The sequence below is a fragment of the Brassica rapa genome, chromosome A07, assembly GCF_000309985.2.
Source record: "Brassica rapa cultivar Chiifu-401-42 chromosome A07, CAAS_Brap_v3.01, whole genome shotgun sequence".
NCBI lineage: Eukaryota > Viridiplantae > Streptophyta > Magnoliopsida > Brassicales > Brassicaceae > Brassica > Brassica rapa.
Window position 1 is genome coordinate 8,479,042 of NC_024801.2, and position 12,390 is coordinate 8,491,431.

The 12,390-nt window shown below is 33.5% G+C and overlaps 3 protein-coding genes and 2 non-coding genes across 5 annotated transcripts; 4 read left to right on the forward strand and 1 right to left on the reverse strand.

Annotated features, from left to right (window-relative positions):
* Positions 1-727: 727 nt before the first annotated feature.
* Positions 728-829, forward strand: LOC117127005. The gene has a single exon (XR_004449765.1). It is a non-coding gene; the product is annotated as a small nucleolar RNA Z43 (small nucleolar RNA).
* A 210-nt stretch (positions 830-1,039) lies between these two features.
* Positions 1,040-1,130, forward strand: LOC117127000. Its single transcript, XR_004449760.1, has one exon. It is a non-coding gene; the product is annotated as a small nucleolar RNA snR60/Z15/Z230/Z193/J17 (small nucleolar RNA).
* Positions 1,131-1,515: 385 nt separating this feature from the next.
* LOC108869169 lies at positions 1,516-6,783 on the forward strand. Its single transcript, XM_018653377.2, has 3 exons — positions 1,516-1,546; positions 1,580-5,433; positions 6,152-6,783. Exons 2-3 carry the CDS (start codon positions 4,999-5,001, stop codon positions 6,608-6,610), a joined length of 894 nt encoding a protein of 297 aa, XP_018508893.1. The 5' UTR covers positions 1,516-1,546; positions 1,580-4,998; the 3' UTR covers positions 6,611-6,783.
* Positions 6,784-6,891: 108 nt separating this feature from the next.
* Positions 6,892-8,004, forward strand: LOC103828863. Its single transcript, XM_018653376.2, has 2 exons — positions 6,892-7,590; positions 7,667-8,004. Exons 1-2 carry the CDS (start codon positions 6,955-6,957, stop codon positions 7,952-7,954), a joined length of 924 nt encoding a protein of 307 aa, XP_018508892.1. The 5' UTR covers positions 6,892-6,954; the 3' UTR covers positions 7,955-8,004.
* Positions 7,952-9,483, reverse strand: LOC103828617 (chloroplast processing peptidase). The gene is made up of 5 exons (XM_009104244.3): positions 8,865-9,483; positions 8,645-8,782; positions 8,490-8,576; positions 8,333-8,400; positions 7,952-8,232 (listed from the first exon to the last, which is right to left on the reverse strand). Exons 1-5 carry the CDS (start codon positions 9,342-9,344, stop codon positions 8,118-8,120), a joined length of 888 nt encoding a protein of 295 aa, XP_009102492.1. The 5' UTR covers positions 9,345-9,483; the 3' UTR covers positions 7,952-8,117.
* Between the last annotated feature and the right edge of the window lie 2,907 nt (positions 9,484-12,390).

A 12,390-nucleotide genomic window follows, 5' to 3' on the forward strand; every position in this document is an offset into this window, starting at 1 on the left:
AATGAAGTCCAAAAAAGAGAGTCAAGACTCAAGAGAGATATTGAAGATAGAAGGCAACGGAAGTTGTGAATACAACAATAGATCACTTTTTTGTTATTTGATTTGTTTAAAAAAAAATGACAAGGCTGTAAATATATGTGTTTCTTAGGGATTGCAGAGACTCTTACAAGTTACAACACTTTTGCATAGGATTAAAAAAGTAGGTGGTCCTCTTTGCAAATTAAAACTTAGCGTGACCCATATCTCTAATCAATAACTTACTCACGACCCATTTTCCCAATTTTCTCCACTTGCAAACCTTCACTTAAGTATAGTAGTACTTTGAACTCTTTGTGCTTGCTAACGAGTAACGGGATAACATAAACAAATATCATCCTTTATTAAAAAAAAAAAACTTCCTTGGTATATGCAAAATCGCCAAAAAAAACATTTGAAGCCAGACTAAGATAATCCATGTAGGAGGAACCGTCGTAAGATTTCCGTGTGAACCAACGGGCCAATGGGCCCATAAAGATTTTCGGAGGAGGTACTAAACAGCGTGTAGTTTACAGGAATTTATTTGGAACTACACGTTGTTTGTATCTTCAAAACCCTAGTTCCTAATTTTGTCCCCTGTATAAAACCACCAGAAACTTGCACTAAAAAATCATTAGAAATTTTCTTAGGGCTTTCGATCTCCGCCGATCTAGTTTTCTGCTCTTCTTGGTTTATTGTTTTGTCTGTTCTTGGACGGTGACGATTGATATTAAGGTCTCGTTCGTCGTAACATCGGCTGTAAAATGCTGATTTGCCGACCATTCTGTTATATCACCACCCATATTCTGAGTCCATACTTCTGTTTTTTTTTTTCAATTTCTTATGTTTTTACTGGCCGATGATTTAAATAATTTTGACAAGCATATGTCTGAATCAAACCTTGTTGATAAAATCTAATCTTCTCTATGAGGCCAATCTTTGAATAATTCCAAATTCGATTTTTGTTTTGCTTTGTGTTTTTCTTAAATTTTATTTTCAGTTAGAGGAATAAAAAGAGCTTGGAAAGGGTCAAGTGAGGATTGATTTCGCATAGTTCAGATGATAAAAAATCTTACATGATTACATTTATCTTTCGCTCCTATCTGATGACCTTCTCCAAAATTTTACATTTATGATCTAATTTGATTATTTTATATTTTATTCTTTTTAATGTTTTATGTCCTTTGATTTTGTTACCATAGAGTTTTGTATCAATCTGTAAAAATTGTAGTCATGATTTTCCATTATGGATTAAGTAGACCTTAGAGATTCAAAAGTTTTACATCTTTATCGCCTTGTTATTTTCATTGACGCTAATATTCTGCTTTCTATCTCTGTTGTTGATTCCTGTTGTAATCGGAAGTTTGCAGGTTATATTTTGACTGTCCGGTGTTTACATTCAAAAGATTGAAGTTACAGTATTAATCACAGTATTTTGATAAGGAATCAAGGTCGTGTAGAATTATTCGATGTCTCAGTGGTCTTTATTCGATGTCTCAGTGGTCTTTATTCGATGTCGTGTAGAATCAAGGTCAAAAGATTGAAGTTACAGTATTAATCACAGTACTGGGCGATGACTCAGTGGTCTTTATTCGATGTCTCAGTGGTCTTTATTCTCTAGAAACGAAATCTCTTTGCTATGGAAAATTAGGTTAAATGTTTGTTTTGTAAGTATTTAATTGTCTTATTGGATTATTTTGCTGATAGACTTTGAAACAAAAATAGTTTTGTGAAGTGTCTTTTGTCACAATTTTAAAAGCTAAATATGGGCGAGTTAATGATCCAGAATCCAATTCTCATGATATAAATGTATCTACTCTGTTGTTGAGATATAATTCAAATCTGAATATACTCATCCTGATTATGAGTTGGACTTTAATTCAATGAAACAACAAATACGTTTTATTAGTGCCGTGCTTTATATGTTAGCAGGCATTGGCTACAGTTCCCATGGAACTTATGAAATTGTAAGCGTCCCTTAATTTTCAGCTTTTGTGAGCAGGTGTTAAGGTTACTTTTCTTTTTGGCTTTTGGCTTAAAATAAATGAAAATCTAGAATTTCGGACTTAAAAAAGAATGGAATCTCAACTAAATAGATAATCCAGTTTAGTGGATGTAAAAAGAATCTCATTCAAATAAATTATTTCCAAAATAATTATATATAATTTTTATTTAATCTAATTTTTATTTGTAGATCTCAAACCGGCCAAATTGGATTACTGATTACAATGAAACCCAAAATCTTTTAAAATCAAAGTTTTGATCGTCTTCAAACCATCTACTTTTCGCTGGAATTCTGCTAACTGTCTTCAACAATTGGTGTCTCAAACTTTTCCGACAAATTGTAAACCATTCCGATGACAACTACACGAAGGCGTTGGGGAGTGTGGCTCATAGAAGCCTTTGTAGCCTTCTTCGGAGCTATGGATCTTTCCAGGACAAGCTTTCCACTTGCCATTCATGATACACTGTGCATTCCTCTATTCCAATTTACACTTGGAGCTGTTAGTTATGACATTTACGGCTTCTGCCAGAAAATAGATTTGAAAATCTACTTGATCTCGCTGTCTTTAGTAAAATCTTGATCTCGCTGTCTCTTAGTAAAATCTTGAAAAGGAGAACTCTATTCTACATCTTATTTTCAAAACTTCAGTCTTTCTGTCATAGTTCGGACAAATTCACACTTCACACGACCGCAAAAAAAAAAGGATTTTGGATCATACATTTAACCAAAAATTAATTATTACACATCTCCTAAAAAGAGCAAAATGAGGAGAATCAAAGGTTTTTCACAGCAAAAACCGAAAACAAAAAGACAAAACATAAAAAAAAAAATTAGGTAAGAGATTAGAAAAAAAAAACAACTTGAGAGAGTGATTGAAAAAAAAGGCATTTTACAAAAATTGCAAGTTTCTTCTTTTTTGTTGTAGTTTTAGATATTTTTCTATGCGCTTCTCTTGTTTTCATTTGGCTATATGTCTCCATCCCTGTCATGAATATTTTTTTGTTACTCTATGGTAATATTTTCTTTTCTTTATTCTAGTAAATACTCATGTTTCTTATTTTTCTGATTACAAACTATTTCATATTTATTTCTTAAATATATACTTCATCTGTTTTAATATAAGTAGCATTTAAGGTTTAATTTTCTCATGAGTTAAGAAATACAAATTCTTATATAATTTATTTTGGTTACATAAAAATATTATTAAATGAAATTAGTTTGAAAAATTGCTTAATCTATCATTTTTAGTACCATTTTTCATGTTTACGTTAACCACATTTAACCTTAGTTTTTAAAAGGTAAATAGATATTTATACCAATCTAGACTTATAGTTTTAGATTTGAGACGGATTTTTTGGAGGGTGGGGCTAAGATTAAAAAAACAAATAAATAAATACTAAAAATTGAAAAATATATATTTTTTTAAATAGTTTCAAAGATAATGCGTATCTAAAAAAGAATATTTAAAAAAAAAAAAAATTTATAAAAAGTTTGAATTTGAAAACATATAATTCGATAATTGTAAAATAATTTTTATTATTTGTTTATTTAATTATCTATATTTATATATTTAAAAAGCAAATGTATAAAGGTCTTTTGCTTTTTTAGTGAAGGAAATATGTGTGAAAATGTATCCTTAATGAAAATAAACATGAATAGTGGTAAAATCAATGTGGTAAATTTGAAATTCTTCCAATTAGTTTAACCAATAAAAAAAATACATGACTTTTGTAATTAGTCACAAAGCTCAAATGATATTTAATTATATCTAAAATAGTGAGAATATCAATTATTTTGCAACAAATTTTTTTCTATAAACATCATTTAAAATGACACCGTGAGAGTATTAAAAAGCTTATATTAAAAAATTTACTTTAGCCCCCTATATACTTAAGCATGGCACTGGTCTGTAAGACTACAGTACCGATGAAGAAGAAATGATTAGAAGTTTAAGTTTTTTTTTGTCAAAGAAAAAAAAACCTAAACTTTAATTAGGAGTTTAAGTTACACGTGTTTCTTTAACTATAATTTTGATTTGTTAATTTATCTTTAATCAATATTGAAGACAAATTGAAAAATAATATATTGAAGATTTGAAGACATGAAACCAGAAATATGAATTTTTATATTTTTATCACTGTGACTAAATCATAATGATGCTTTTATGAAAATAACAGGGAGATAAATTAAGTTTGTTTACCTAAAATATTTACTGTCACATAAATAGAAAAAACTATCATACATTTTTTTCTTAAACATATTTTATTTCATATATATAGCATACTTAAAAAATCTCAAATTTCTGTTTGTATCTTAAAAACATATTGTAATATATATTATTTAAATATTTAATATTAAAATCATGTTTATTTAAAATAATCTTTATATATTAAACCTTTTCAGACATACTCTTTTCTGAACATTTTTAATAAAATCGCTTGTGCGCTTCCAAATGTTTCCATCTCTTTTACATGTATTCTGTTCCTTATGGAGAAGATGTATGGCATTTGCGGTTTATGATTTCTTAAAGGCATCATTCCATCTTTTAATTAGATCTTAAATATTGTCTTACAAAACAGATCATCTTTTAAAAAAAACATACTTTTGGTTTAAAATAGTTCATTTTGCAGAAAGACCAATCGACTTTTTAAGTCGTTAATAAACGTAAAAAGCACCATAAGAAGCTTTTAATCAAAACGAACCTGCCTTCTTTTTCACTTTATCATAATACCGTAACAGGTAATCTAGACTTTAACCAATAAAAAGAAAAAGGAGTCAAATTCTTCGGTTACAATGTCAACACTTGTACAACTATGAGCATGCTAGTTCGTAACTGACACTCAAAAACTGGCGACAAATGGCCATCAAACCTACGCTTGTATCCATTTCCTTATTTTGTTCCCATGCAGCATACACCAATACAATTATATTTATGAACACGAGAACAAACATTGATAGATAACCCAAGAAAAAAAAGTATGAAGATGTCTCCAAAATCTGACTCAGACATGACAAGCTTCGACCTATCATCATCACCGAAGCGTCCCACTTACTTCGTCCAAAGCCCATCACGTGACTCCGACAAGTCTTCCTCCGCGGCACTGACTCACCAAACCACTCCGACAGAGTCTCCGTCACACCCATCCTTTGCTAGCCGCATCTCCGGTGGCGGCGGAGGAGGATTCCGGTGGAAGGGACGGAGGAAATATCACGGCGGAAGATGGCCGCCGGGTGATAAGGAGGAGGAAAGTGGTGATGGACGGTACGAGGATCTTTATGGAGACCACAGAGGAATCTCAATCGCTACTTGTAGACTTATTTTGGGAGTTGTAGCGACATTGACTCTCTTTTTTCTTATATGTTCTGTTCTCTTTGCGGCTTCTCAATCATTCACCCCGATCGTCTACGTCAAGGTAATTTAATCTTTAACTTACATATTACATAGCAAGAATCACTGAAGATCGCGAGTGTTTCAAGCCCCAGTTAAGTTTTTTTTGTCCTGCCCCGTTATGTAGTTGCATTGGTGAACGCTAAGAACATTTCAACAAAAATCAAATCAAGATTGTTGTTGTTATGAATGTACATAACATAACAAATATATATAGAAAAATCACATAGAATGCAGTTTTTTTGAAACGCTTATTAATTATGTGCACGCAATTACGTTTACATGTGAAAACTTTTTCTTTTTATTTAATTAAATCACACTATTAAATAAATAAATAAATATTTGTGCGCTTTTCATAATATATTTTTGGATTACGGTAAGGAATTAACAAAAAATAAAAAATTGAAATACAAAGATTTGTGGTTTCATTTTTTTTTTGGATATAATAGACTATTCTATTATTCAAATTTGAAGTGGTTTGATTTGTGGATTCATTTTACATGTATATGCAAACGCACCAAATAAGCATATCTTAATTAGGCTTTGATGGGTTATTTGCGTTTGCTTTGTGAGCTTTTTTACCTTATTGAGTAGAGCATTTCTTTCAAATATTACCACTATGTCTGTAACCTTTAACCTTTAGAAGAAACGCACAAATTAGCGTTTGAAATAGCCGCTAGTTCGCTACTTAAGTCTACCTATTCTACAAGTGTTTTAACATTTGACATGCATGTGCTAAATAGGGTGTGAATGTGCATAACTTTTACTACTGGGAAGGTTTAGACAACACAGGAGTTCCTACAAAGATCATGAACATCAAATGTTCAATGCAGATCACAACACACAATCCTTCTACATTCTTGGGTATTCACGTCAGCTCCTCTCCTATAAAACTCATCTACTCTCGTCGATTCACATTTGCCACTGCTCAACTAAATAGTTATTACCAACCAAAACAAAGCAACCACACGTCTAGGATCGACCTCGTTGGCTCCATGGTTCCACTCTACGGTGCAGGAGCGGACATAGCTGCTTCAGGCAACAATGGCGGAGTTCCCGTGAAGCTGGAGTTCGAGATCCGATCACGTGCTAATATTGTCGGAAGCTTGGTCAAGTCTAGGCATAGGAAACATCTCTCTTGCTTCTTCCTCATCTCCTCCAACACCAAATTTGTTAAATTCACCCACAAGACTTGTAGTTAAACAGAAGTTTTAGTTAAACAGAAGTTTCTTCAGTTTAATTTTCTTATTCATTGTAATGTAATAATAACTCGTTTTTTTTTATTATTTCTGAAAAAAATAAACAAATCGTAAACTAAGTTTGTCAAAACGGAATGTTCCAAGTCACGTTATGTTCGGATCTATTTAATAAATATTTGGACTTAATATATAAAGAAAAATAACATGTGGAACCAACCAATAGTAAAACTGATATGGAGTAGATCAAGGAGATAAACATGGGAGAACATTTCTTACTTGTAATTATCCAACCACATTAAAAGAACGTAGAGTTGTTTCCAAAGCAAGAACCAGTGAGAGAAGAAAAGATGATGGACGCAACGTCTGAATCAGAAAGAACAAGCCTGGACCTATCTATCTCATCACCAAAACAAGCTTACTACGTTGAGAGCCCATCAAGCGTGTCCCAAGTATACGATGGTGACAAATCATCTTCCGCTGCTTCACTCATTCAAGTTCAGACCCCAAACTACACCATCCTCACCGAGTCACGTCTCTCTTCTTCAAGCCGCACCTCCAATGGGACAAGCGGCGTGGGATTCCGGTGGAAAGGGAGCTCCCGGAGGAGAGACATGTATTGGCTGGAGAGGCATTACACGATTGACGAAGAGGAAGTTTATGAAGATAACAGAGGATTATCGGTTGGACAATGCAGAGCGGTTATGGTAATATTGGGGATTGTGGTTGTGTTCTCTGTTTTCTGCTCGGTTTTGTGGGGAGCTTCTCATCCTTTCTCTCCTATTGTCTCTGTCAAGAGCTTTAGCCTCCATAGCTTTTATTACGGAGAGGGGATAGACAGAACAGGTGTTGCGACCAAGATTCTTAGCTTTAACAGCTCTGTGAAAGTGACAATAGACAGTCCTGCTCCTTACTTTGGCATACATGTCTCTTCTTCTTCTACCTTTAATCTCACCTTCTCTGCTCTCACTCTCGCCACTGGTCAGGTACTCTTTGTGTTTCAGATTTAACGCATTGTTCCTATGTCATTGTACGCTAATCTGTACCTTTTGGTTTGTGAAGCTTAAGAGTTATTACCAACCAAGAAAGAGCAAGCACACAGCGATTGTGAAGCTCATTGGGTCCGAGGTTCCTCTGTATGGAGCAGGACCAAACTTAGCGGCATCCGACAAGAAGGGAAGAGTTCCAGTGAAGTTGGAGTTTGAGATCAGATCGCAAGGGAATCTTTTGGGGAAGCTGGTGAAGTCGAATCACTTGAACCACATCTCCTGCTCTTTCTACATCTCTTCCTCCAAAACCTCAAAACCCATAGAATTCACTCATAAGACCTGTAAACACATTACCAAGTGAAACACCTTCTCCACTTTGCAAATAAGAATATTTATTTGTTTTTGTTTTAATCTGCAATCTAATCTTTATCCTTCATAAAAAAGGTACATGGATTTCACTTCTATGTGCACCACAAGTGTTTCAAAAGAAGAGATGCTAAATGAAAAACGTTCCAATATGCTCTCTATTGCTGTATGTCTACAGCACATCCACCTTCTAGCACTGTCCCGCTTACTCTGTTTGGTGGCCAATACCGAAAAACTGACCTTCCTATAATATTCTTCAAAGGCAGAGGACCCCTGAAGACAACAACAAGACAAGTTTTCCAGAATAAAGAAGAAGCTATATATATATTCAATGATGAATATCTACAGAACAGATTGAAGATAGGCCACTCACCAGACGTGAGAATCATAACTGTTATTCCGGTTGTCACCCATCACAAAGACTGAGTTCTCTGGTACCCGCTACAAGGTTGAAGTAACAGCCAAAAATCAGAAAAGAAGAAAAAACCACAATCCACAAGGCTTAGGTTCAAACATATGATGATACTTACAACGGGTGTCATTTCATAACCAGGAGGCTCTAAGATGAAACTTTCATTCCGAGGAACACCGTTAACCATAAGTTTCCCATTATGAACCTACACCATAACAATACCCATAAGTGTCTTCACTAGTTAGTAAGACATGCGGAACATGATCATAGTACCTCGACAAGGTCGCCTTCTTTGGCAACAATCCGTTTAATGAAAACATCAGCATCAGTGTAGCCAACTTCCTGAAGAACCGGTGGACTTTTGAAGATTACAATATCGTTTGCACAAGGCTTCCTGAAATAATAACTCACCTGCACCCACACAAACATCCCCCACATCTTCTTATTAACACAAAACAAGTGTGAAACCTCATTTAAATAATAAAAACATAACCTTCTCTGCAACTAATCTGTCTCCGACATCAAAGGTAGGATACATGGACAAGGAAGGGATGTATCTTGGTTCTGCAATAAAATATCGAAACGCCAACGATACAGTAATAGCCAAGAACACTGTCTTGGCATCGTCGGAAGTGAAATCCAGCCACTCCGGCAACAGTCTGTTTTTCCCTTCCACTTCGCTGTCGTCGTCACCGTTATCTCCACCGTCGCCTCCTCCGCCATTACCGCCGCCGGAGTCTAACGGCGGGGCAGACTTGGTTGTCTCGCTAGAATCTTTGATTCCATGGCAGCTCAGATTCCGACGGGTTTCTCTGAAACTGAGACGAGGGAGAGAAAGGGATTGAGATTTCTTGGTGAAGTTGAGACGAATAATTGGATTATTAGAGGCGTTTTTGAAAAATCTGGAATTGGAATCAGATGTGAGAAGGGATAGGGACGGAGTGGGGAAGTGAAGAAGAGATATCATCCTCATCAACGAGGAGCTAATTCTTCGATTCTTTTTTTCTTCTTTTTTGATTCTTGTGTGCTGCTATGAGGTTACTTCATCTTCTTTTCTCTGATATGAGTTATGATATAATTCTCCGAAAAATTATGGGAGTGAAGTGTTCAAAAAAAAAATCATGATCAGTAATCAGGAAAATAATAAAATTATAAAACTCGTTTCGAACAGTAATTGGTAAGTGATTTCGGACCTTATTGGTTTTTCCGCTACCACCCACAAACGTAGTTTTTGCGGTTGGTAGACAGCGTTTCAAAACAATCATATAAACCGCTCCGAACCTCTTAAAATCAAAAGTTGGTTCCAACTAGTGTTTGCGGTTGCGGGCAGTTGCGGAAAGATAACCTTTTTTCTTTTTTTTTTCAAAAACCATATAAATATTCGATAAAAAATTTAAATTGGAATTATAAAAATATTAATATATATATATATATATATATTTTAATTAATATTATAAATTTTTTTAAAAAAATGTTTTCTATAATATTAAAATTTTAAAACTATAATTTTAAAAATATAATTTTCATATTTATTATAATATTATGATTTTTGATATTTTATAATTACATAAAATGTAAATATTGTTAATTTACTATTTAACCGCTTCTGTATTTAGTAGTTAATGAGTCATAAGTATCCCACAAACGCACCAATTTCTAACCGCAGAACCAGTCGTACAAATCTCTTAAAACCGCTAGAAACTGCAACCATCTACATCCGCAAACTCCCGCAACCGCAACCGTAACCGCTGCGTTTGAAACAGTCAGGCCTTTAGTAGTGCTCTTTTTACAAAATTTTAAAACAATATTTCTTAATTCTGTTTTGTAAAGATTTTTTAACAATATAGATTTTTCTTTTCTATTTGTTTATTTTTGGCGGTAGAAAGCAAAATATTTAGATCACTAGACGGTTTTCCGCGCATGATAATATCATTTAAATATTACTTATAGTAAGTAAATTTTGTATATATTTAAAATTTATAATACTTTTGATAAATCAAATTTGCTGATAAAAATCTACAGAAAACTTTGATTGGTTAATAATAGAAGAATAACATTAAATTTATTACATTATATTAAATATTTTAACACATGTACTTCAATGTGGAACTTTTAATATTTTTAGTAATTTATAATCATTTTTACAAATTCAATAAAAATTTTGAAACTAAAATATTAAATTCTTAATATTTTTTCAATTCAAATTTTGAAATTTAAATATTTATGCATTTTATATAATATATAGCTTAATTTAACAATATTAAAATATATAAATAAATATATATATATATATATATTAAATTTGAGAACTATTTAACTCAATATACAAATTGTGGGTGGTAATCGCAGATGTGGGCATTTTTTTTAAATAATTGGCGAACCAAGTAATTTATATGATGACTTGCCAATTTTGTCTTCGAGATGACACTTCTGTATTACGTATATGTTACCTGCTACCGGTGGTGATGCCAAAAAATTGAGTTTTATTTCTACTGAAGGGGAAACGTAAACTACGAATCGAAACCGGATACATTGATGGTAATTGAAGAGATAAGAGCTTGAAACCGGATATAGCTTTAATAATTGAAAAGAGAAGAGTTGTAAGATATTTTACAAATTGTTTGTCCGAAATGTGATTCATAGCAAGATATTTTACAAAATGTAGTTCTATGTTCTGAACGTAAGGTGGGGAGTGCTCGACGCCATAGGACCATGGTTTCCTGTTCAGCTTCAGATATTCATTAAAATACTACCGATGTTGTATGAATCTTTTGCTTAAACCGTATTCGTCCATTAAATCCTAGAGTTATTTCACTTGATGAACATTAATCGTGAGTTATCTAGGTAACTAAGCTTTGGCTTTCACCTATCTGATCAGTATCTCGGATCTGGGACTGTTCGTTCTGTTCCTCAGCTGATATCTCGTTTTCTTTAACTGGGACATTGAGTGGTTCAAATTAACCCACATTTTGTATATTGACCTTAATAGACGTAATCTTTATCTAAGCCTCATGTTTCTTCTCCACCTTTATGAAGAAATCAATGTAAAATATTTTGGGCACCAGATATGCTTAAATATATGGTGAACAAACTCGATGGTGGAAGCATGTTACCAATTTTAATGGTTCTAATAACGTGATAATGGAAGTGATAACCGGTTTTAATGTTAACCATCAGGATCTTATGTACGGAAATAATAACATAACATAAAGTTTAGCTTACAAACTTAATACAAATTTAATAATGAAACAATGGTTACATGTGTTAAGGTTATAACGCATAACCATAAAAATGAAACTTGTAATCATAGCAGAAATAAATTAGCATTACGAATCAATAACATATAAGAGTTCACAACTGAAAAGAGAATGACAGTAGTTAATTAAATCCGGGTATGACAAAGAACATATGGTTTACAAAGAAGAAATTAACATGAAGGTGTAATCATATCAGATATAAATTAGCATTACGAATCAATAACATATAAGAGTTCATAACTGAAAAGAGAATGACAATAGTTAAGTAAATCCGGGTATGACAAAGAACATAAGGTTTACAAAGAAGAAAATAACAGTTATCCTACAGCTTGGCATGGAACTCGTAGACCATAACAACAGCTCTATGTGCTTCATCTGCGATAACTGACGGAGTAATTCCAAGGCAGGGGTCAGTCCCAAACAGAGAATGTGTTTGAATCAGAAGAGATGTAGTTATAGCAGCATCACCAGGGTTTTGGTTCTGGGCCACGCCTTGGATCCTTTCTACGACCAAAGGCGTATCAACACCCGCAAACGAGACGCCACATTGTTTCAGGAGGTTTGGAAAAATTTATGAGATAGGTAGGAGGTCTTTACGAAGAGTAGAATCGGCGTTTAAGCCAGCGTTGCAATCGAAAACATAAAGTTTTGATGCACTGAAATCCAAACATAAGCCTATCCAGTGCTGTTTTCCGATGCAGAATGGGAAGTAGAAACGCGTTGCAGGAGTGAAAGACTGACAGCTATTCATGACAGCGTCAA

Excerpts from the sequence above, each read along its gene's own strand:
- LOC103828863 (XM_018653376.2), top strand. The coding sequence starts at position 6,955 with ATGATGGACGCAACGTCTGAATCAGAAAGAACAAGCCTGGACCTATCT. Across the intron at positions 7,591-7,666 it reads TCACTCTCGCCACTGGTCAG|CTTAAGAGTTATTACCAACC; the intron begins GTACTCTTTGTG and ends TGGTTTGTGAAG.
- LOC103828617 (XM_009104244.3), bottom strand. The coding sequence starts at position 9,344 with ATGAGGATGATATCTCTTCTTCACTTCCCCACTCCGTCCCTATCCCTT. Across the intron at positions 8,783-8,864 it reads ACAGATTAGTTGCAGAGAAG|GTGAGTTATTATTTCAGGAA; the intron begins GTTATGTTTTTA and ends GTGTGGGTGCAG. Across the intron at positions 8,401-8,489 it reads GTTATGAAATGACACCCGTT|CGGGTACCAGAGAACTCAGT; the intron begins GTAAGTATCATC and ends TCAACCTTGTAG.
- LOC108869169 (XM_018653377.2), top strand. The coding sequence starts at position 4,999 with ATGAAGATGTCTCCAAAATCTGACTCAGACATGACAAGCTTCGACCTA. Across the intron at positions 5,434-6,151 it reads CCCCGATCGTCTACGTCAAG|GGTGTGAATGTGCATAACTT; the intron begins GTAATTTAATCT and ends TGTGCTAAATAG.